Here is a 25,185-nt window from a genome sequence, read left to right on the forward strand (position 1 = left end):
CAATATTCATGAATAATTTTATAAAATTTTTTATGTTCTTTCCAAATCTAGTATTCATAATTTATTTAAAATAAAAACATAGTATCAATTTCATGAATAAATAAAAAATTAACCTAAATTATAGGAATAATAATGTTGATAGTTGAGATTGATTAAATGTTTAAATAATATTTATAAATAATGTTCATGAACAAAATTGAATTTGACTTGAATTCGATGAAATTTTTAATAAACAAACTCAATAAGTATATAAATAAATTTTGAACACAACTAAACTTGCTTTAGCTCAATTTGTTTACTTTAACAAATCTATCTCACAATAATTAACTCGATCAACTCAATTTGTTTACTTCAATAAAAGATGAAATCTATCATCCAATGATCTCACACGATCGATCCCACGATCATCTGTGAAAAGATAAATGAAAAGCCACAACTACATGTTGCATGAGCTCTAGTTTTCACTCCTAGAGCTAATGGAGATATGATAGTGAAAACTATAAAGTTGTTACATGAGCTCTAGTTGAGCACATGTTGCTGCATCAATCTCATCAAGACACATACTGGGAAGTGATTTAGTGTCTAAGAGATATGAACACTTCAGCCTTTATCATCCTATTATTGTTCTTTGCCCCGGGGGGAGGGAATTCCCACTGGCTTCTGATAATGTTTTATGATGTTTCAGAATCCTGTAGAACAACTTTTTGTTAGAACTTGTGCTGCCATATAGAAAAGTTATACAACATCGCGCCCAACCGACAAAATTAGCATAGGAAATGTGCTATAAAAGTATTGCATCCAACCAGATACTAGTGTTCAGTCACCAACAATTCTTCTACAGCCTGAAACAAAGTTAGTGAAGAACTCATTACATATACCAACACAGCTGCTGCTACAAGCCTTAGCTTCAGATTCGAAGCTTTTTTCCAGGTTGTGGATCGTCTTCGTAGTCGCCTTTGTCATCGTGTCCCTCTCGCTCAGCCTTCTTCCTTGCGAGGATCTTATTAATCTTGTGGAGATCGTTAGTAAGCTTCTGGTCCTTGTTTTGCTTCCTCGTCTTTCTTCCATCTTGCATTTTTACTCCAAATTGGAAAGCAGCTTTTGGCATTGCTTCCTTCTGTTCGTTGTACTTGGCCCATTCCTCTTCTGTTTCAAAATCCCATCTGTGAAGACGACCTTTCGCCTGTTCCAGAACCATATATTAGCAGAGTATCACTTAAAAATAATAATGAATCCTACCGTCCCGGGAATGAACAGAAGAATTCAAGTACCCTACCATATAAGAGGATTCACTAATCTCCTTCAGCAGATTATTAAGTGAAGGTCGACACAATCTAGCTAGAACTCTGGGAAAATTTATGGATTGTGAAATCGTCCTACAACTTTATTTTATGCAAATTCTTCTGTTGGCAATGCCACAATACTATAACCATGTATTAGCATCCATCAATCACATCTATGTTTCATGTTCAAAGCTCAAGATTCATACTCTATGTAAACACCACAAACAAGGCTTCTTCAAATAAGCACGAATCTTAAATACTTCTATTTTTTTTTTTTCCCTTCTTTTCAGAAAATATTAAACTCAGCAAATCCAAAGATGCATGATCAGCTCTGGATTCTACCTCTGAACGATAAATTATTTTGAAGAAACAAAAATGAGCAGAGAACACCAAAAACTGTGCTGATATCAACTGGCACTTGAAAGTTGAAACCATGAATCAAATTGTTGGATCTTATTAACAGAAAATAATTCAAGCATAGAATGCTAACTTATTCCAAAGAAAATTTATGCTAATTTCATGATAAATATTAATAGATATTATACAAGATACTCTTAGAAGCACAGTAGAACAAGGATAGCAGAAAAGCAGCAGAAAATCTACTTGGTACATTTAAAAAAGAGCCACTATCCTGATTACTTACCCGGCCACCCATATCCATTTTTGACAAGTCATCTTCATCATCACTGTCTACCACCTGATGGTTGTATTCCTGATAACCAGGATAACATTCAGAGTAACTTTCAGATATGAAATTGGGATCCTTTTCCCTAGCATCTTTTTCCCTTAGCTTTTGTAGTCTTTGGTCATCACGCTTAAAAACAGATCCTAAACCGCGGTCTTTGTCTTCCTGGGTCATTAAAAGCTGGTCTTGAGGTAAATTTGCTCCTGCAAATGCAGCATAATCCTGAGGATTTTGCTGCAAATAATGTTCAGCATAAGTCAATTGCTCAGGGTATTGGTACCCCGACCACTCTCCTTGGTATCCAGTAGCCATCATTTGAGTTTGAATGGCATCATGCCCATTCTGAAACAAAAAAAAAAATTCAAATTTATCATCCATTTAAGTTAAGAGGCTGAAAAAGAAAATTAACATGAACAAAGCATGCATACTAGGCACACTTGACCCGACTTAGATCAAAATGTATTGTGTAATCAAGGATAATAATCCCTTGACAAACACTTCCTGTGGATACTTATCTTTTACAAATACAAACTAGATCCAAACCTTTCAGTTTCTGTGCATGAATTGATAACTCTTACTGAAAAATCAAAACCAATTAAAATAAACTCACTGTCTGCTGCCATGTTTGAGCAGTTTCTGGAGGCGGTATGGGCCCATAAACTGGTTCGCTGAAATAGGATTGCTTCTCTCTGACACGTGGTGACTCATCCATGTCTTCCGAAATTGGGCTTTGACTCAGGTCCTTACTAGGAACAGTATAATCAACTCCATCCCCAACAAATATGTCTTCCTCTTCAACTCTAACGACTGGAAGTGAGTTTTTATCCTTTGTATCGACAGTTCTCTTGTGACGCGCAGGTGGTGGCATTTCTCTTTCTTGATGAAGCTTTGAAATATCAGTAGAGTGTTGGTTGGGTTTCTCTTCATCATGACCATTAGCAATTCCAGAAATCTTTCCTGTAAATCAAAGTATTCAGAAAACAAAAAGTCTAGCACATCTAACACAACAAGTCATAAAAGGGGCTCTTTAACTTCAAGAACTCAATAGTTTCTACCTCAGCATCAGCAAGTTATCCAGATAACTGTTAGAAGTAACTACAGTGATAAAACAGATGGTTAAGATCTTTCTACCTTTAGTTTCTTTGTCCTTTTTCTTTTTCTTAAGAACCTTCCCTGAGGATCCAATACGAAGATATGTCATGATTTTAGCAATCCGTTCAAGGATAGAACTATCCAGGCTGACATTAACCATTTCCTGCAGAACCAAAGGGACCCAACATTAGCTAGCTAACGAATGCAGAATAAGAAAATAACAAGCCAGAGTGGAAGAAATTTGCCTCTGGGATCAGGCAGTCAGCTTTGCTCCTGTGAAGAGTGGTAGGGATATCATGTGATAAACCTTCCTCCTGGTGAAAAATATTTGAATAACCAGCCAGATAACAAAAGCAAACTTTAAAGTGAGATCATATTAGTGGAAACAGTATATATAAAAGGGAAAATGCTGTTAAGAAAATATAATTTGAATTTTTTTCTATATGTAATTTCATTTTCTAAAAAATAGAATTAGAAAATTGAAAAAAAAAAGATAATACATATATTTATCATTGATGACTTTGACTTTATTAGATGTGAATGACGACAAAAAATTGATGCATTTTTTTCCAATTTTCAAAGTACTTTCAGAAAAATGAAAATCATAAACAGAAAATTTTCACCAGACACATTTTTTCAATAAGTTCAGGTGTAGCAAATGATTGTCCAAATTGACTAGTCAAACCAAGTGTTCACTAACTAGTTTAAGTTAAAGCGTTGTTTAAAATCTCATGTCATGCTAGGTGAACATCCAAAAGCTTACCATTTCAGTAATTATCGAAACTCAATAGTGGTAAGCCAGTATGGGTATTCTCTCATTCTGCCCATGCCAAGAGTATATGTCGACACATCACACACTTCAGATCAAAATAAATTTAGATGAATTTGAACTAATGTATGTTATTTCTTTTATAATTTATTTTTCTGAATTTTTAATTCAATTAATTATCTAATTTCTAGTCTTATTTTTAAACTATGTAAGAGGTAATTATGAATTTATCTCATTTTTTTCATATTTCTCTAAAAAAAATTATTTACTTCTATCCCAAACTTTTAAGACATATCATTATTAACCAACCATTTTAATTTCATTTGTTTGCAAGGGAAAAATAATTGCATGGATGTGAAAATTTTATTTCAATCCATTCAAATGATATTAAATCTTAACACCAAATTAAGCTCTCCACCTATTCTTCCTCTCCCTTGTCTTCTCCCCTTCTATTCCACCTCAATCCTTAGCCAATTCTTGCTTGAATATTATGCCCAATGCCCTCTCTTGTCAGTAAAGACATTGTTGTCACAATCCTTGCCAAGCTATAGAGTAAATGTTCATAGAGAAGATAATCTGTAACCAAGATCTTCATTGCCACTTTTGGTTCTTAATGACACTAAAAATCTATTAAGCAATTGGCACAGTATGACAAGCTCGTTGGACAAATCATTATTTGATGAAATCAATTGTTTGAGTGTTAATACAACGCGATTAAAGAGTGTGGACTTGAGCTAGACAAGTATCATTTGCCATGGATATGAGGTAGCAAGATTTTCTAATTATGGAGACTGATGAGATTTTCTAATTAAGGAGCCTCATGTCATCATTCATACAATACAAAGAAATAAAGTTAAGATGTGTGGTTAAAATAAATTCTAAAAAGTTTTAGATTATAAGTAAATAAAAATTTTGGTTAAATTTCAAAACTTTTAAAAAATTAGGATAGATTAATTAATTAACCTTATTTTTAAAAGTAAACAAGTGGAAGAAAATTAAATGAGCAAAATTTGAATTCTACTGGCATTGAAATAAAAAATTGAACAAGACTCATTCTAATTCAACCATATAATTGATATTGTCTAAAGTTTAAAATAAAAAATGGAAGCAAAAGAGGATTAAACAAGTATAATTCATAATTCATCTCGGCACACATGCCAAAGTATGTTGAGTATCAATATAGCATACTAATACAAAATTTCAATTAATTATGTAACTGTTTTAGTTACAATTTTGAAAGAAATAAGCTAAGAGGAAAGAGATTAAAGGGTAAACCTTATTCAAATTCCACACTTTCCTGCATAGATAAGTGCCTAGGGTTCATAATATATGGTGTTAAAATTGTATTGTTCCAACTGAAGATCCAAACCTTAGCACGATATTTTAAGAAGGATTCTATCTTTGTTTTAGAAAGTGGCAAAAGGCCGCCTGGGTTGTTTTGCCAAGGGATGTTTCACCTAGTTACTAGGCAATCCTCATTAGGCCACCCTTTTAAAAAGCGAGACTACCGTGGCAATCGCCTAGGGTGGTCTGAGAAGACTTAAGAACATAATGATATTTTAAACTTTGAATCAAAAAATGTTATTTATCATTATTCTAAAATAACCTACGTAGTTTTGGTGAAGGATTCGACCTAGTAGTTGCTAGACAATCCCTATTAGGCGAACCTTTTAAAAAGTGACATAAGCAAGCCACCTAGGAGGTCTAGGTAGTTTGCCTACAGTGGTCCAGACGATCAACCTAGGTGGTTCAGGCGATCAACCTAGGCAATCCAAGAAGGCTTAAGGGAAAAATGGGGTCTTTTTATAATTTGATGTCACATTGGATAGTATAAGTAATTCTGATTCTCCCCACTGGCCCACCTAATAACGCTTATTTGCTCAAGCCTCCCATCCCATATAACTTTTGCATCCCCTTTTACACCCTATATCAACGGTGTGCATCAAACTCCGACCATCTTTTCTTCCTTCTCTTTTCTAGATGTTTTCTTAGTAATCGCCTCTCAAGTTGTATGTCATTCTCTTATATTCTTCTTTAATTGTGCTGACACATTTGTTTTTTGCTTTTTCATTTGTAAGATTGCCTCCAACATGCATACAGAACCTTAAGAGGATTTTCTATCAGTGAGATCAAATCAAAACACATTGATATATAGATGTTCATGCTTCTTACAGACAAGAGAATTAAGTACAAGGTTCAAAATCTATTAACTGGAATCATATCATTTCGGTACCATGCCAACATTCTAACCCTATGGTATCAGTGGCAAATTGAAGGTGGAAGAAGGGAATAAAAGAAAGGAAAAAAAAAACAGAAGATAACTATATACCTAAACTCAAACTTTGTATTCCATTTGAAATAGTAAAATTTTTACGTTAATATTATTTAGACACAATATTAATCGACACGATGTGACAATTACATAATAGAGATTGCCTATGCTAAGTTGAGTAGTATTAAGTTTCTTTTTTACTGTATCAAATATATTGCAATCCAAGTATTATACACTCAAGAATAAACTAATGACACTAGACTACGCAAGCATAACAAATATAAGACTAGGCTATTTAAACCTATTCTTTCAAAAAAAAAATTAGAATATGAGAATCAAACAGCGGTAAAGCTCAAATTCATCTTGAAATTTCTTTCAAGAATTTATGCTATGTTGCAGTTAATTCTTGTATGATAACATACTAAAGATTAAAGCCCCATGTTCTGAAAAGGAAAAAAAATAGTTGTACACTGCAATGGCAAATGGCATTAGCAACAATGAAGTGGACTAAACAACAATGGAGGAAAACGTACCATGTTATAGATGAAAGCCATCCTTCCAGGAAGAAACATTTCATTTGCTTTTATATTGGTTTGTGGCTTGATGATCCATTGATACACTGACTGCGACAATGGGTAAAAGATGGTACAGAAACTTGAGTGAAAAAAGTTGCCCATAAATTAACATATAAAAAGAGAATTGTCAATATAGTAATTGTTGGTTGAGTCAATGGACCTTGGCAGTTGCTGTGCGAAATACAAGTGACTTGTCTTCCTTTGAAGTCCTGTAAAAATAACCAATACACTCAAGTGCTAGCACATACATTGAAGCAAAAGATTCAAGTTTGTTGTGAATTAAGATTCAAGTTTCTTGTAAATTCATATAGGAAAAGCTAATATCACACTTTCTAACTATGAAAGTTAACTACAATATTAGGATGTGGGTATAGTAAGACTTGGTAAATAGAAACTGAAAATTCTAGAGCACATACAGTAGTCATGCGTTTGCATTCTTGACTATGTTCATCTAGATTGACAAAAAAGCTTTTGAAGCTCCTTCATGTAACTCGTAAGTGTGCGAAGTCTATAAAATACAAGTATAAAGAAGAGATAGTTAAATTTTAAGTACTATATTATATTGGATATTTAAACAGGACTACAGTAAGTTTGGTATAATCATTGTCACCGAATTTTTACCTAGTCAGGCTCACTAATCCTCGTCTACAGTTTGTTTATTAACTAGGCCTAGAAAAGGTGCTGCTGTAACTTGTTTAAACAAGCTCTTGTGGAGCCAAATTGTGAGCTTCTTCACAAAGGTTTTTATTAATAGTCATCGAACAGAACTCCTCAACATTCCGTGTATAGAATTCCAAAAAGCAATATGTCGTGTATATTTTTAAAGAATTTGATGTTCCTACAGTGACTCAAAAATGTTAAATATTCACGTGATCACATACCTAGACTTTTCATCCTTTTGACCTTCATCATCTGTTTTTTTGTCAATTTCACTCCTTACCTTGTGGAGAAGAGCATAATCTAAGCCTTTAACCAAATGTGTATGTTCCAAATCCCCTGACAAAAAGTTAACAAAGATAAGCCAATTGAAAAGATATGACAAATATCTGAAATATAGAGAAATTATCATGATAACCGACAAAATTAGAGTTCATCAGAACAAAGTCTTGCATAAAGCTTTTAAAACACTTCCAAGTCAGATCAAGCATGATACTTGCTGGACCAAACACCAAGGGTGTTGGACGATTCATTATAGATGAAACATATTTTTTGAATTCAAAGGTAAGATCATAGAGAGGAGAAATATGGCTTCATCTCGAGAAGCACATTTAACACTTTACAGGAGTCCCAGAAGTTCCATAGGAGGAACATATTCTATATATGGCAAGGAAAATTGCCTACTTATTCCAACATATTTCATAGACATGGTAGCAGGAGGTCAAAATGGGTCTGCTAGAAAACCAAGTTTAAATTTTTTTTCCCGAGAGAGAGTGAAAAACATTTAGGAGTATGTATATGTTTTCCATCTAGTAAGAGGGGGAACACACTTGGGAAGATTTAAAAACCTCAAGAAGTGCATCAAGTATCTGACCAATTACCAAAAGGGAATCATAGGTAATTCATAGAAAAAATTAATGAAAATAGAATGATCCAATCAATCCTTTCATTAATAAATAACTTTGAGTAGAAATGTATTTGTTAGAACATTCTCACTGATAAACAACTTTGGTGCTTATATGCACATATACAAGGGAAACAATATATGTAAGTCGTAACTATTTCTCAAACAAAAAATAATAATAATTAGATAAAAGATGCATTTCACTTGTAATAAAGAAGCAATTGGCGGTTGTTGAAAGTCTCAAATTTAATAAATACAAAGTTATTGCATTAAGAATTATACTTCATTTTTTTCATATTAGCTCAACTATATCTTAATTATTTGCTCGTCGTGTCATAGATGTTTTGGTTCCATGTATGTATCATAGGACAGAAATGACAAGCAGACACCCGACAAATATAGAATTGATATGAGAATGACTCTACTAATATAATTAAAATGAATGAGAGCATGAAAAATGAGAAAAACAATTTTATGGAATAAGCCCTACATAGTGCAAAATTAAGAAAAGGTGCTCAAACCAAGAAAGTCAATACCATTATGATGAGAAACTAACTCACGGTTTCAAAGCAGAGAAAAATATGATATCTAGCACTATGGTTATGCATCTCCCACCATAACTCATAGCACCCAAACACATATCATGAAAGAAATATCTACTTACAAGTAGGATACAATCTCAATAGCTATAGTATAAATAATTGGCAAGGAAAAATTGTTGATACAAGTAGGATACAATCTCAATAGCTATAAGTAAACACACCTCCAAGATACTTGCTATTCTCAATGGATATCTTGTGTGCATCAGTTGACCTGCAAAATCAGTGGATTTTTGTAATATGCTCCTAAATAATGAAGTCTTACACAAGATATCCTATATACCATACCTCAGATCAACTGCCCCAGGTGGGGCTACAGCATGAAAAGAACCAAGTTCTGTTGGCTCATAATCAGGGTTTTGATCTTCTCTCCTCTCTTTAGCTCGATCCCTGTACTTTGGAACTTCTGGTTCTTCGTGCTTTTCCTCTCTGTTTGCTTGTTATATTGGATTAACCATGATAACATATGATGTGCATCATAAGGTTTCATGAAACCATATTTAGATGACATTTTAGCGAATAACATTATTTTTTCTTGAGATAAATGTTGCATCCGTAAAGTACATTACAAAAACAGAAAAATATTGCGGAATTAAAACAAACAACTTGGAGGAAAAGTAATGAAGTAAAAAAAAATTATGGACTGTACAATTAACCCAGTCCCTTACCAACATCTCCACTGTTCACTAATCACTTATATGACTTTGCAGAACAAAAGGGGGAAAAAAATGGAATTCATTCTTAAATATTTCATATGGTAAAAATAAGCAAACTAAGACCGTAATTTTACGTTTTTCTTGGAGGAAAAATATTTCTTTTCCATAGTCGGTGAGTTGATGATTATATGTTTCAGCATCCAAACAGCACAGTTTGTTTTTTTTTTTTTTTTTTTTTTTTTGTAAAAACAGCATAATTACTTAGACTAAAGCATAGATGATACATTATCTTTGATAGTCTTTATCAACAACAATAGCAGGACTAGTACAGTATTGCTTTTAACTCTGTCAATACAATATGCATTTGATTACTAATCCTTAAGTCGAAAAATATAAGATCACTTAATTATTCTGCCTAGTATACCCGATACGAAGCGAAAAGTGGACTTCTTGTAGAACAACTAGATTTGGATAGTAAGCGAACCTGAAAGAGAGTTTTTTTTTTTTTTTTGAAAAAAAAAGTGTAAAAGAAAACAATCACTTACTTGCGCCGCATCATCTTCTCCTTGTTGTTCTTTTTCCCCGAAGACATGATGGCTTACTAATACGTAACCGAATGACTGTTGCTTCTTCTTCAGCTGGAGAGAAGTCCGATCCCGCACTAATTTCCGCTGCGAGAGGAAGGAGAAAGAAGAGAGGTAGTCGATTCTTCAAGAGGATGGGGCAAGGCCAGGGTTAATTATAGATCATTAGAAGGGAGAGGGACACTGCGCTAGGCACGTGGGTGGGTTGCATGCGCCTCTAGGGCTGGGCTTGGGCCTGGGCCTGGGCCTGGGCCTGGGAGATTAAGTGTGTTTCAATTACGGCCTGTTATTGGCCTCTCTATGGCAGCCGAAAAGCATCAGATCTAGCCCAGTTTAGATTATAATTTTGGCCCCTTTTTTTTTCTACTTATGACTTATAATTTTTTTATGTCCCTATTTGTCCAATTGATTACCAATTTCTAATACTAAAGACATAAGTTTTGTTATTTCATCATTTAAACTGTAATTTTATCACAAAAAAAAAAATTAGAGCAAGAATAATTATCAAATCATTCAGCCAATAGAATATAAAATTAACCAAATCAATAATGAATCAATAAATTTTGGATAAAAATCAACTATACTATTTTAGCACTGTCATCTTATGTCTAAATCATAAATTTTAATTTCTCAATCGAACGAACATATAATAACTATGGAATTATAACTACTATATCATACCATGTATAATAGCTAATAAAAGATATTTGAATAAATACAAACAACAAAACAATGCGGTAAAGCACCAATTTGATAAAAAAAAATTAAAATGAAATGTCCCTTATATGAATTGGAAATTAAAACAAAAACCCTTTTAATTTTTACCCATAAAATTTTATAATTATGTTGCTTTTAATGAACAAAAAAATACTATGAAGCCAATCAACAAGACATTGGAAAAGGTAACAAGCAACTCAATTTTTATTACTTGAAGATTCAAACTCTAAATTTTCTCCAAATCAAACAAGCTAAATGTTGCTTAGATATCAAAAAATACACTACATGAAAATACAACATGACACACTATAGACTTGGGTCTCATATCCATACAGTGAGTCTTACATCCATACAGTATAATATATCATGTTATATTTTATATTATGTTTTCATGTAATGTATTATTTCTCTTCTCTCAATTTATCACTTCACAACAAAATAAAATAAAATCATCCAATTATGACACAATGTAGTACAGAGAACCCACATCCATTTAGTATCTCAATGCAAAGGGCCTTCTACACAAAAGCAAGAGAACTATGCTTCTTCTCATAGGAAACAAATTTTCTCAAGTAGGAAGAAAAATAATGGAGACCACAGATTAAACCATCAAATTTACTGGAATTGCTCCTGCTACAAATTTGATTTATCAGCATGTATAATCACAACAAATATGGTTAAAGTAACCCAAACCTCAGAACTTGTAAGACTACTGTGACTGAAACAAGTCCATGAAGATAAACAATTCTTCTAAGCAGCAATGCATAACCAATTTGCATGGCCGATAAACATTTGGCACCGTAAATCAATAGAAGTACACAAAAATCCTGCAAGAAACTCGAAGAAAATTGCAATTATTGTTTCCTGCATACCAACACGGTTGTACTATATTATCCTGCTCTCTTTTCTTCTTTTACTTCTTTGGATTAGAATGTTAAATAAGAACTGAGAGGGGTATCAGATAGGGCAGGGTGGGACTTCAAGTGTCGAACCAGCCTGAATCTGACCCCAACCAATCAGACGCCAATGCTTCTCAACACGCCGACTAAGCGCAACCTTCTCCCCTCTGCTGGTGCATACTGGAGCAGTGAGCTGCAGCTTAGCCAAATCGTTCTTCACCGCGACGACTCGAGCCCCAGTTGACATGGATCCTATGTTGAGCATCAGGATTTCACCCTTGGTCAGCTTGGAAACTTTCCCTTGTTTCTCAGTTCCTTTTGTCCTGACACCTAAGAGCCGACGAAGAAGGAAGAAGTTCACCTGCAAAGATCCAGACAAAACGTTTCACATCCAAAAGTCATCAACACAACCATACATTTCACATTCTCCATCAAAATGTCCAACGTTTATTAAGTGATATTTTCTGCGATAGGAAACTAAATCAAAAGCCATTCAAACTAAAAAACACACTACAAAATAAACGAGAAGCTGGTTTTAAAAATATTTGCATTCAACAGAAGCAGCTTTCATGGCAAATTTAACATCGCTCAATTCATTAGTTGTGATATTCATAGTTATTCACAATGAACTACTTTTCCCATGTTAATTTGCTCCATCCTTGTATCATTACTAATTAATATAATTCTTTAGAATCTTATGAATATAGCCATTTTCAAATTATCAATGTTGAGATTAAAGTAAGGATGGAAATAACTCGGAGCGTGTCATCTTGAATTTACCATATGGGGTTGGAAAACAAACTATCATAAACGAGATAGCACACAAATTGGCCTAACATCATTGTAGATTATGGTCCCAAAGAATGTGTACCCTCTTTGTTGTAGGGCTCGATTTTACTGAAATACGACTAATGGTTTTATATATATTGAGCTAAGAAAAATTACAAATTATACTTCACATAAGCTGCTAGACAAAATAATAAAGCAAGAAAAATCCTATTGAAGTACAAAAAGCAACAAGTTGCTTCAATGATAGAAAAAAACAACACAGAAATTAAAAGACTAATAAAGTACCAAAAACAAAGTAAGAATGTAGCCAACCTCAAGCTCCACAAATACATCAGGCAGCGAACCCACTTCACCAAGCACCTGGCCAACCAATCTATCAGCACGAGTCAATGTAGGGTCCATTGTTGTACCCACACCAATGAGCCCACCAGGTACAGCAAATTGTAGCTCATTTTGCTCAGCATACAGGGAGACAATCCTAGAGTAGATAGGGGTGCACTTTATATTCCCACTCTCATCCTTGACAACAATACCAGGCCGGACTTCAATAAATTGATTCACCTTCAAAACACCCTGTGTAAAACATTACCAAGGCGTTATTATAAAAAGAAAAGTATTATGGTAAGTGGAATAGATCACTCTAAGAGAGATGAACATAAATTAAGCTAGATGATAGCAGAAATGGAGGGGAAAAAATTGTCTTATAGATCACAAACATAGACAACAAGAGAAATCCATTCTCATGCTGACAAGAGGAGTTTAACGATAAAGAATTTACTTAGATTATTAAATATCCAAACAATGCACTTTATCACCTCATAGAGAACCTAAGAAAATTTAGAGGACGTGTAGAATACTTGTAGGTATCACTCAACTTATATTAAGATTAATGACATGTTACATACCCTGAAGATGCTACCTCCGGCGACACCACCTTTTATTTCATCAACCTCAGAGCCAGGCTTGTTCACGTCAAATGAACGGATAACAATCATATTAGGAGGGGAAGTAAAATTTCTTTCAGGAATGGGAATTTTCTTTACTACATACTCGCAGACGACATCAATATTATATTTTAATTGAGCAGATATTGGCACCACAGGAGCCCCATCAGCAATTGTGCCCTGCCATTTTATTCATTACTAACTCTGTTATCAACTATTTTTGAGATTAGAAATGGGAAAAAGAATATAGCTGTTGTTGTTAAAGGTTAACCTGAATGAACTTCTGGATTGCCTCATGTTGATTGATGGCAGCACTTTCCTGAATAAGATCGATCTTATTTTGTAGAATAATAATATGTTGAAGTCGCATAATTTCAACAGCAGCCAGATGCTCAGATGTTTGGGGCTGTGGGCAACTTTCATTGCCAGCTATAAGAAGCAAAGCTCCATCCATGATTGCAGCACCGTTAAGCATGGTAGCCATAAGAATATCGTGGCCCTATCAAGAAAATACAAAGAATTCCAAAGTCAAAAACAGAAATCTCAAACTTTTGCTTAAGTTCTCAGAAAGGAAAGCAACTCACTGGGCAATCAACAAAGGAAACATGCCTTAAAAGTTTCATCCTTGTGTTCTCAAATCCAGGAACGTCACAAAAAGGACTGTCTTCTTTTCCACTTCCGTAAGCCCTGCATAACCATAAAGAATCAGGAACTGAAGCCATAAGATTTTTTTTTTTTTTGAAAAAAACACCATTTTATTTACACTATGAAACATACTTGTAGCACATAGGTCGAGGACATCTATCATCCTCACATTTGTAAATCTTTGCATTGGCATATCCAAGCTTGATAGTAATATTACGTTCCAATTCATTCTTGAATCGAACAGTCTGGAAACATCAGCCAATCATTAGATAGATTTTCTATTTGGTCATATTCTAAATAAAACAATTTCATGCGATTAGTATTTCAAAATGTAGTTTAATAACAGATTGTTGATTGGGAAAAAAAGATAGTTTTGTTTGGTGGTATCTGCCTCATGTTCTGGGTTGCTACAATGAGTTATTCATCTGATAACAAAATATTCTCACCACTGTCACAAGATTCTGTGTGTTCCCAACTTTTAAAATGATTAAACTTGGGTATAGACACACTCTTGTCTTTTCTAACACGTACAACAACAATATGTTGCTGGCATGCAGCTTCAGATTCTAGATCATGATATCCTGGGCCTCAGTCAGCATAAAGCCAGCAAGAAAATGAAAAGCCATTCTAGAGCATCAAGTGAAAATTGATAATTAAATACAACAAGTGAAGGAAAAAATATTTAAAATGCCAACAGACATAGCAAAAGGAGTTGTCTGGACTCTTCCTAGTAACCATTAGTAAGATGATAAAAAGATGACCTGTTACTGAAAGCAAGAATCATGGAACTGTATTTCATAACATTGTTGTTAAAATATCTTAGTAAAGTCGAATCCAACTTTGAAACAAACATGAAGACCTTGATTCTTAACTACTATAAAAACTTTGCAAAATTATGTTACCAAAATGTTAACTGATACAAACTAAATAAGTACCTGCACACCAGATATTGCTTTCACCACAGTTGACTTTCCATGAGCCACATGACCAATGGTACCTAAAGTTCGATACAAAATTGCAGATCAGTGTTTAAACAAAAGAAATAAAGGATATCTAGGACAAGAATGAACTATATTCCCATAGTGTACTTTAGAAAATGAAGAACTTACAAAAACTTCTCGTGAATCAAACTATATGTATGCATTTGGTTTGACATAGTTCAGATTTCTGTCTGATGGTTCAATCTCTAAGTTGTTAAGAGAATATTTCTGTGTCATGGAGAGAAAAAGGTTTTTTGCTTCAGGCCAACTAAATCCTTTAAGATATAGAGAAAAAATGAACAACAGAAGCAAGTTGTCTTTGTCCCAACTATTAAGTGTCAGCTTTATGGATCTTATCCTAATTGATAAGACACAAGATTCATGATCATAAAGTTTAGACACTTTAAAGGCATCGTTGAAGTTTAAGAGAAAAACATTGATGGTTAATCTCAACATTGTCAACTATCTTTAGCAGGTGAAATTGTGACAAATAATGTATTAGGAAAAACTTAAACATAAACTCTGTATAATGTAGGTACAATTTTTTTATTTGATTCTCAGTTGGAAATCTCTAGAGTTGAGGTTTACAAGGGTGGAAAGATTGGAGAAAGGGGAGGGAGAGAGGTCACCAAATTGTTAATCATGGTTCAGTTTTGTGCATTCCCATGTTGATTTCCCTTCTGCCTTCTAGTTAAGTGTACTGAGCCTAAAATCAAAGCCAATAGGAACCAATATGAAGTTAACATTACTCAGAGCATCATCATCAACCAGAAGGCAATAATTCTAAGGCTTCCCTAATTCGCCTAAGGAGAATGTTCTTCGACTAAAAATTTTATTGATAAGAACTACATGATAAGTTAACTACAACGATGGTAGCTACTCAAGGGGGGAGGGGTACCAATATGATATTTGTTATAATCACAAAAAGGAGGAGAAAGGAGTTCATATAAATGCCGTTAATTTTTTTTAATAAATTACTTGAAAGACAAATAGCAAGAAGTACAAGCTAGTTTCTCCACACGTATTGTGGAAAATAACAATAAGAAACACGCTCCGCAATTAAAATTTTAAAAACAAAATATTAAGCAGGCATAGTACTTACCAATGTTAATGGTAGCCTGTCGTGAGATAACTTCTGGCGACAATGGATGAAGTTTTGCAACATCGAGTTTACTCAAGTCCTGCTCCATTAACCCTTTTCGCGACATTTTCGAAGCGACTGATGAAACACTACTGTCGAAAAGCAACCAGAAGAAACCTATAAGCTTAAAACACGCATTTAATCAAGTCCTACTACTCTCACATAACAAACAAGCAGCAAGGTTAGTTCTTTCCCCTTGTTCTGATGCATTTCCCATCGTCGATTACGAAATCGTACTAAAACTAGAGGCATCCACTGGAAAAGGAATGAGAAAAAGTTGGGGAGCAGAAGTAAGAAAACCTTAACAAAGAAAGAGGCGACGGATTCACTGGAGACTGGCGGTGAAGCTGCGGCCGCCTGAGAGATGAATCGGAAGCCGGGGGCGGTGGACGAAGCGGAAGCGGGGACGAATTAGGGCATATTTCCAGATCGAATATTTATATCAGGTCACGTGTTTCTTTTCTTGGGCGGAAAGGAGAGGGAGGGAGGGAGGAAGAAGAGCAAGCTGTTGAGAACTTTTTCCTGTTTGCACCTTGAAGTTTCAGAAGTTTCATTTTAGTGTTAATAATTTGTTTTACAAAATTGGATTCATTTATTCAAGTCTAAAAATTATAATACAGAAAGTCGATGGAAAGAATTAAAAATTGTATTAAATTGCCAGCCAATATTAAACACAGATAAATATTTTCGGGGTAATTTTGGAATTAACGGATGAATTTTTTTAATATATAATTAATTTAACTAAATAAATAAGTAAAAAAAACTGCTTCTGTTGCTGACGTCCAACGGGAACGTCAAAAATCTGCAGCTACCCACCATGTGCCCAGTGCCCCTACTTGTCCCAGGACTGCGGTATTTCCTGTTTCGTTAAATCCAGGAAACACTTTAGTTTGTACTCATTTAATGGGCTGATGATGTCATGAAACAAGTATTGGCGTCACTCGTTTGGGCGGTGCCGCGGGATTGGCATGGCTTGTTTTCGCGGGATGAAAGGTGCCCTCTGTCTCACTGTTGACAGGGGATCTGAACGCTCCGAACCCTCTCTCTCTCTTTCCTTCTCGATTCTCTCCGATCGTCGGAGATCTAAAAGCCTAAGCACGAGAGGCGGTGGCGAAGTCGTGGACGGACGGAAGTCGGAGCCAGTTGTGCGGCGGGTGTCGTAGCGGTTGGCAGACTGGGACTTACCGGAGGATCCTTCTTCGCAGCACGCCGGCGACGAATCCTGTGGATTTGAGGTCCTCACGGAGCGGAGAGGTGGCTTAGAGGTGCCGGCTCGGAGAGATGTACGTCCCGCCTCCGCGGGGCACAGATTTATCTGCAGTCGACATGGAGGTGGATGCGGATGCGCCGAGGGTGTACCAGGCCTGGAAGGGAAGCAACGTGAGTGTTGATTTGTTTATTGCAACTTTGTTCGGCGTTTATGCCCAGCTAGATCTAGCCACGTGCTGTTTGAAGGCAAAATTAGGGTTTTCTTGTATGATTTTTGCAGAGGAAAGCAGTATGAGATTTTAGTTTTTTTTTTTTTCTTGAGGGTATGTAAGTTTGAAACTTCCTTTTTTTGCTTGCATCTAGAATTCCATCTTATTTATGTTTGCCAATTGCCATGCAGAATCAAATCCATACTGTTCAGAGCGATGCAAAATGAAATTTTAGTTTTTTTTTTTTTTTGGTGTAATTGAAGTTTGAACTTTTGTGAAATTGAAAATTTTTCATTTCGCTTGCACTCTAAAATACCACCTTATATATGCTTTCTAGGTAGAACCAAATTCAATCTGTGTTGTGGAAGTGTAGTGATATCTGAATATTTCAATCCGCTGTTAAGTGTGTAGATTTTTTGATATCAGAATAGAGTTTGTTTTGTGTCTAATTATGATCTTTAGCCATGCCAAGACTTTGCACAAAGTGGCAGGAGAATGATATCTATAACAGTTACTCATGTCGCACTAATTCACTAAAAATCATAACATGATGTCTTCGATGAGAATTTTTTTTTCTTCCAATTTTCTACTTTCTCGTAAGGTACAATAACTCACATCACCAGCTAGTAAAGAGTACCAAAGTGACCTATTTAGGCTTGTTTATATGAACTTCGATGTTCTGGTCCATGTGCAGAAACTCCACACACCTCCGTTATGTCCGTTATGGTGGATTAGCCATTTGCATATGTAGTTGCTGTGATACTATTGGTCTGTGTTCTTTGCCTGACAGAGCTTCTAAATTTGAAATTGGCATTCATGTTTTGTTAGAGTGGATATATTACAATACTTTTATGACGGAGAGAAATTAGAGCATTTTTTGTTAGTTTGTTTGATCGTGCTCTTTTTGAAATCCATTCTTCCTCTTTGAAAATATCTACTACTATATACTTTTTTTTGGTGAAGCTAAATATACTAAAATAGTCAGGTAGCTTAGTTGAATTGTGAGAATGTTTTTTACCTGTTAGCAACGTGAAATTTTTTTTGATGATCTTTAGATATAATCCTACCTGGTTTAGCTTTACTGTGCAGGCACTGAGAATTTTGCCAAAGCTTACTAGCTAGTGGCCACCAATTTGTTTCGACTTGGTTGTCACTCCTGGATACCCATTGTGCTACTGCTATTGTAATAATGTTCGATGAGCTAATTGAGTGATTGTTTTCATTTGTTTTTGTTACTATTCATTTCATTGGGCCTAGATATTAATGAAATCTTTTCATGAATCCCTTATGAACACGTTTGCATTTTTTCTGCAGATATTTTTTCTTCAGGGGAGGCTCATATTTGGCCCTGATGCTAGATCAGTGTTCCTCACAATATTCCTGATCATTGCTCCTGTTTCAATCTTCTGTGCATTTGTTGCTAGGAAACTAACAGATGATTTTGCTGATTCCCTGGGTATATCTGTTATGGTAATAGCTATTGTCTTCACTTTATATGTAAGTATTCTTATCTTTGCATGTTTTTTTCAACATTTATCTGAATTATTTATTTAGATGGTCATTTTTCAGAAAACATGTATCTAGAGTTCCTTCCAATGTGAAAATGATTTTCTAAAACAGTGGGAGAAGCTTTAAGGTTTTCCAGCTCTATAGTTATTGCTCTACTCTTTCTATACTATCTTAGATAAGACATTACTGTGATAATTATTTATGTTCTATAAACCATTAGGCGATAGTTTCATTTTTTATCTAGAAGTTCCTATCTAAAATATTAAGTTACTAGATTTCTATTGATCAAAATATTAAGCTTGGCTTTTTTTAGACCTTAAGAATTTAGCATGGAGGCTTCTGTTTTATATTCTTTCTTCTAGGTTTTTTTGCAGTTTTGCATATAATAATTAACAAGTAACTTTGGAAGTTTGTTCTTATATTCATATTTCTATTATTGTTTCTTTTAAGGTTCTGTCCATAAATTTGATGGAATATTTTGCCCCCATACTAGATGGTCCTTAATTTATCTTTTAAAATTCTATTGTTGACGACACCTTAAGTGAGTCCCTCCAAAGAATGTTCCACATGCTGCTGATCAGGACTTAACCTTACAGATTACAATGTCATCATACTACCATGAATGATCGAATTAGTATGGTGACAATTTTGAAAGCCACAGGTCCTATTAATTTGTAAGGACTTCAAAAAGGAGGTAATTAGTGAATCTATCGTCTTGAAGGGAGAGGATTGATGTTTTAAATTAGAGTGAGTGCACAAGTTGCTTAAAGCAGCATTGGAACGGACATTCAAAGGAACAAAGATCTCATCACAACATATCTAAATCCAGACCCAGATTTTTGGAGGATGATCGGGTAAGACATATGATCACATTAGTAGGAACTGCCTAGAGAAGAAGGTAGAAACTCATGATAGTGTTTGGACAGTTGAGGAGACATTGTTGTTCTTGTCATCTCATAGGTGAAGAGAACATGCTTTTTGCAACTTGATATTTAAATTCAACTTGGGTAATACATGTTTAGACCAAGAGGAAGATGTTCAAATTTTTGATATAGATGTGACCAAGACCATGTGTTTGGGAAATGATCTGGAGTTGAAGGTCTAGGGCACTAGGATAGTTAGACTTAGGTTATCTTAAGGATCACAACATAGACTAGAGCAGGTGTTCATGTGTCCTGGAGATTTTTCTAGATGATATAAATCCTTCTTTTGCAACCTTCAGCTTGTGTACAGCGCTCAAGTGGCACAGCGAATTTTAAGAATTACATGAGCAAAACAGTGAACTCTGCTTATATGAAGCTGAGGGTATCTAGTTGACTTCTCAAATCTCAGCTAGCACCGTTTCCAGATCAGATGCATTCAACTTGATTAAGATAGAGTCAAAGAAATGGATCAAATGTCTCTGGTGTGGGTGCAGTGCTAGAGCTCACCTCGGAGTGTTCAACAAAGAAGTACAGCACATCTCGCTAAGGTGGAAATTTGTATGTTGGTGAGATAGCACTATCTCGCTAAGGTGGAAATTTGTATGTTGGTGAGATGGCCCGGTGTCGTACTTTTCCATCATCTCACTGACATACCACCACCACCAATACAACAGTAAAATTGACCTGTTTAACTCTTCAAAAACTTTGACAAAATTGATGAAGCCAAGAGGATAAATATCTCACTAACAGAAAATAAAACTTCACTCAAAAGGAAAACTCTCACCAAGTGAATGAAAAGGAAGATTATTAATTCAAAAACTGTCTTAATACAACACCAAAAATTTGAAAAAAAAAATTACTGTTCTAGGTTCAAAAAATTTTGAATGTAAATAACAAAGGTGAAAGTTGATGACGCTGAAATTATTGAGGAACAAATGGAAGAGGAAAAAATAGTTATGTTAGATGAAGATGATCACATCTCGATTGGAGAGGATATGGAGTTATTGTGATACAATATGTATATGTGTGTTTTTTTTTAAATTTTTATGTATTTTTGTCTATCAAAAGACAGTTGAAAATTTTTAGGATATTATTCTAACAATATGTTTTTTAGTTCTTAAGTGTATTTTGATATTCGTAACAATGAATTTTATCAAGCACACTATGGTGTTAAATAAGATTTTCATACAAATTTTAGTGAGGAATGTATTTCTTTTTTGAGTAAAATATCTTTTATCATAAACCTTATGATTTAATAAAATTCATGATTTGCAAAATCACAAAAACAATTAATGACATGAAGTACAATTCAATAACCTTCATCACCACATTTATTAATTCCAATGATTAGTAAACATAGTTGTGAGAATGGACTATAATTATAGTAAGTTGGATTTTATAATATTTTTGGGTGAGGTTGAGAGGAAGTGTTGAGGATCCAATTGTAAATAAAATAGAGCTTCATTATACATATACAGACATTAGAGGTTTAGACTTAAAATGACATTATACACACTAATAGTTTTCCTCAGCTTTAACTCATCAATATTATAAAGTAACATGGTTAGATTTAAATGGAATTAGATGGTTAGGGCGATTAAGAAAATTTAATGGAATTAACCAATAATTAGAAATATCTTAATAATCTTGGTATTACTAATAATGGGACCTTACATATTCTCATGTAGCTCAGTAGGGAAAGTTCTCTTGTTTAACCCTAAATCATCAGGTCACTTCCCTTTATTTCTCTTGTAGGTCTATATCTTCGCTGGATTTCATGAGATCAACTACTGATTGTGCAGCCACGAGTTGACTTTTTTAATGATAAATAAGAGAAGTTTGATGTTGAAATAAGGGGAAAATATGGCATCTCTTATCTTTGAAAGAAATTTTGAAGAATAAGATAGCAAAAAAAAAAAAAACTGTATTTGAAAGCCCTTTTGGCAATATCTCATGATTACATTGCCTTAAAATTTTATTTATATCTTGTTTTCTATATCCCCTTAATTGGTAACTATGAATTCCATTCCCTTTCTTTGGGCTGTGTGCTCTTTCCAGTGATGTTGCATGCTTTAGGCCTGAATGCCATAGTACTCTTTAGCTTTGCTGTTTTCTTTTCTTCTCATGAAGATCATTTAAGTGTTGACCTAAAACATACATTCTGCATGATATTAAACTTGCATTTCATTATCCAAAATATGATGTTGTAGAACTATCATCTTATATTTTATTATTTTACGTATCTGATACTATCATACATTCTTACTGGACATTTTTGAAATGTCTATTGGATCTTTTGTCGTTGAATGTATGACCGGGGCTTTACATTTCAGGATTTAACTCTTCTCCTTCTTACCTCTGGTAGAGATCCTGGTATAGTACCTCGTAAAACACATCCTCCAGAACCTCAAGTTTTTGAGGGCACTAATGAAGTTGGAGGTGTCCAAACTCCACAGTTACGGTTACCACGAGTGATGGATGTAACTGTAAATGGTAAGACTGTGAAGGTGAAATACTGCGACACTTGCATGCTCTATCGGCCTCCTCGCTGCTCTCACTGCTCAATCTGTAACAATTGTGTGGAACGCTTTGATCATCATTGCCCATGGGTTGGACAATGCATTGGACTTGTAAGTTGCAAAATCTCACATAACTGATCCAAATTTATATTCTTTATTAGCAAGAACTTCCAAATGGACTCTTGTAATATATGCATTCTGAGTTTTCTTGACTAGAACAATAATAGTGGAGATGGCTTCTTGTTGTTATTGATATTTGCTATTCTTCATGCAGAGGAACTATAGATTCTTCTACATGTTCGTCTTCTCAACAACTTTGCTGTGTCTTTATGTCTTTGGATTTTCCTGGGTGTGCATAGTAAAAATCAGAAACTCTGAACAAATAACTATTTGGAGAGCAATGATCAAGACCCCAGCTTCTATTGCCCTCATAATTTACACTTTTATATCAGTTTGGTTTGTTGGAGGCCTCTCCATCTTTCATTTATATCTTATAAGCACCAATCAGGTAAAGCAGGTAGTATTTTTTATGTGATGAATGAAAATGTTAAGCTCTTTCCATGAGTTTCTTATATAAATTCTCTGTATCATTTTAGACTACGTACGAGAACTTCAGATACCGTTATGATCGGAGAGATAATCCATACAATAGAGGAATTGTGGTGAATTTCAAGGAAATCTTTTGCACAAGCATACCTCCCTCAAGTAACAAATTCCGTGCAAGGGTCCCACAAGAGCAAGGATATACAACACGCTCTTCAGGTGGTGGTTTCATGAGCCCGAACATAGGTAAATCTGTTAACGACATTGAGATGGGCCGGAAGCCTGTAACCTGGGATGAACTAAGGGAAGTCACCCGAATTGGTGAAGGGGAAGAGGGGCTAAGCAATAGAAACATGATCGATGATGGGGATAGTGAACTCGAAGAGGCTTCCTCTGATTTGAGCAGGGAAGTTCTTGTGACAGGGAGCATGGAAATGCAATCTGCACTGCACAATAGGCGGTTCAGTTGGGGAAGAGGTGGAGGTTTGGAGATGGCACCTGATATTCGAGCTGCGGCATCTGCCACGCGGGAAACCAGTAGGACAAGCAATGTCAGTGGCAGCAGCAGTACGGCTGTCGGAGACTTGTAAGTTCTTCTAAAGATGACACTCCGGGCCATGGGGTGTTCTATTCAGCATCTTGATTCAGTAGAAAGGTATCTTATCTTTTGTGTGCTAAGGTATCTTATCTTTTGTGTGCTCCATTATCTTCATTATCCTGTGTTTCTTAGTTATGATTTTAGTTTTATTTTTTAGAATATTGATCAAAGATTTGGTTGCTTGTCACATGTATATATATTTTTAGAACATCTATCCAAGAAGATTTTCAACTGAATATACACACGGATTGTTTAGTGTGATGTGTTTCTTGCGTGCTACATCTATTTTCACTAAATTAACTGATGGTTAGGCGATTTAGGCCATCAAAAATAACAGACTTAGATGCCAGTGGTTGACAACTGATTAGGTTGTGATGAGTAAATTGTGATGTTTGAATGTTCTACTTATCTACTTGAAATAACCAAGGCTTTTGAATTTGTTAATATTCTTCTACTTGTCTAGAGAGGTTGCACTGCATGACATTGTTTGTCATATGATTTCTTCAAAAGATTTGCTATTGATTTCTTTTATCAAATCAAATAGAAAACTTTAGTTTATCAAGTTTGGATCATAATGAACCAATGGAATTGCTTGGTAAGATGCTACTTCCTCTTAATAACTACATGTTATTTTTTTAAAGATTTTTTTATTTTCTTTAGTGTTTATTACAAGCATTTAAATAACTAGATTGCCCATGTCATATTCCATTAGAGATTGACTTGGAAAGAGGACCAAGAATATGACAAAGGAATGGAGATTAACACTATGTTTAGATGGAGTGAAAGAAGGTTCATTAACCGAAGAGGAACGGAAGGAAAGGAAGGGAAAAGGAGGGGAAGGATATTATATTTCTCTTATTTGGAAAGAATAGAAGGTTCATTTACGTAACATGTGTTATTTTGTTTGGGAGGAAAAGAAAGGGAATGAAGATTAAATATATAAAATTATAAAGATACTTTTCACTTCTTAAAAAAATAATGTATGTAGAGGACGGATGAAAAAATTATAAAATTTTGTCAATATTGCATCTAAAAGTTGGGATATAGGATGTCTTAAAATAGACAATGCATGCTCGATAAGTCTCTATCATTGAAAGAGAAGAAGAAGAAAATTAGAGTTATTTATCTCTATCCTCGAAAAGATTTGTAGTGAAGGTTGACGTTGACGTCATGGAATGCGAGCAGTTGGACACTGGACATCGATGGTGCACGTTATGTGAGGAGCGATGACACAAAGACGAGATATCTAAATAGATGAGTTAATTTAAAAATTAATATTTTAAAATAAAGATAAAATTGAAATAAAATATTTTTGAATTCCCCTTCTCATTCCTTACATCCCAAATCAAAGTGTAAGAAATTTTAACAATTCATAAGCGTGGAAGGATAAAGTTTACCCTTTTCTTTTCTTCCTCTCCTTAACTCACTCCATCCCAAACAAGGGTCAAGATTCTCCTTTTCCTTATTTACTCACTCCTCCCCTT

General features: G+C 34.7%; 3 protein-coding genes across 6 annotated transcripts; 1 reads left to right on the top strand and 2 right to left on the bottom strand.

The window, feature by feature from the left end:
• Window positions 1-754: 754 nt before the first annotated feature.
• Window positions 755-10,188, bottom strand: LOC141821240 (suppressor of mec-8 and unc-52 protein homolog 2). The gene is made up of 11 exons (XM_074708643.1): window positions 10,038-10,188; window positions 9,125-9,265; window positions 9,001-9,050; window positions 7,558-7,672; window positions 6,837-6,885; window positions 6,635-6,724; window positions 3,306-3,374; window positions 3,100-3,223; window positions 2,579-2,925; window positions 1,927-2,310; window positions 755-1,183 (listed from the first exon to the last, which is right to left on the bottom strand). The coding sequence occupies exons 1-11, from the start codon at window positions 10,082-10,084 to the stop codon at window positions 908-910; spliced, it is 1,692 nt and encodes a 563-aa protein (XP_074564744.1). The 5' UTR covers window positions 10,085-10,188; the 3' UTR covers window positions 755-907.
• A 1,207-nt stretch (window positions 10,189-11,395) lies between these two features.
• Window positions 11,396-16,613, bottom strand: LOC141819853 (eukaryotic translation initiation factor 2 subunit gamma-like). 2 transcript variants are annotated; one of them, XM_074707108.1, is made up of 9 exons: window positions 16,492-16,613; window positions 16,153-16,283; window positions 15,006-15,067; window positions 14,203-14,315; window positions 14,010-14,112; window positions 13,697-13,924; window positions 13,387-13,605; window positions 12,794-13,054; window positions 11,396-12,053 (listed from the first exon to the last, which is right to left on the bottom strand). In XM_074707108.1, exons 2-9 carry the CDS (start codon window positions 16,256-16,258, stop codon window positions 11,751-11,753), a joined length of 1,395 nt encoding a protein of 464 aa, XP_074563209.1. In that variant the 5' UTR covers window positions 16,259-16,283; window positions 16,492-16,613; the 3' UTR covers window positions 11,396-11,750. The 2 variants fall into 2 exon arrangements, with proteins under 2 accessions (XP_074563209.1, XP_074563217.1); XM_074707116.1 differs by having other exon boundaries at window positions 16,153-16,308.
• A 604-nt stretch (window positions 16,614-17,217) lies between these two features.
• On the top strand, window positions 17,218-23,743 carry LOC141819870 (putative protein S-acyltransferase 7). 3 transcript variants are annotated; one of them, XM_074707141.1, is made up of 6 exons: window positions 17,486-17,571; window positions 18,699-18,800; window positions 18,924-19,106; window positions 22,375-22,671; window positions 22,835-23,077; window positions 23,157-23,743. In XM_074707141.1, the coding sequence occupies exons 3-6, from the start codon at window positions 19,077-19,079 to the stop codon at window positions 23,691-23,693; spliced, it is 1,107 nt and encodes a 368-aa protein (XP_074563242.1). In that variant the 5' UTR covers window positions 17,486-17,571; window positions 18,699-18,800; window positions 18,924-19,076; the 3' UTR covers window positions 23,694-23,743. The 3 variants fall into 3 exon arrangements, with proteins under 3 accessions (XP_074563227.1, XP_074563235.1, XP_074563242.1); XM_074707126.1 differs by lacking the exon at window positions 18,699-18,800 and having other exon boundaries at window positions 17,218-17,571; XM_074707134.1 differs by lacking the exon at window positions 18,699-18,800 and having other exon boundaries at window positions 17,218-17,571; window positions 22,835-23,068.
• The last annotated feature ends 1,442 nt before the right edge of the window (window positions 23,744-25,185 follow it).

The sequence above is a fragment of the Curcuma longa genome, chromosome 2 (assembly GCF_044706935.1).
Source record: "Curcuma longa cultivar G26 ecotype Majalengka, Jawa Barat chromosome 2, ITB_CL_G26_1.1, whole genome shotgun sequence".
Classification (NCBI taxonomy): Eukaryota; Viridiplantae; Streptophyta; class Magnoliopsida; order Zingiberales; family Zingiberaceae; genus Curcuma; species Curcuma longa.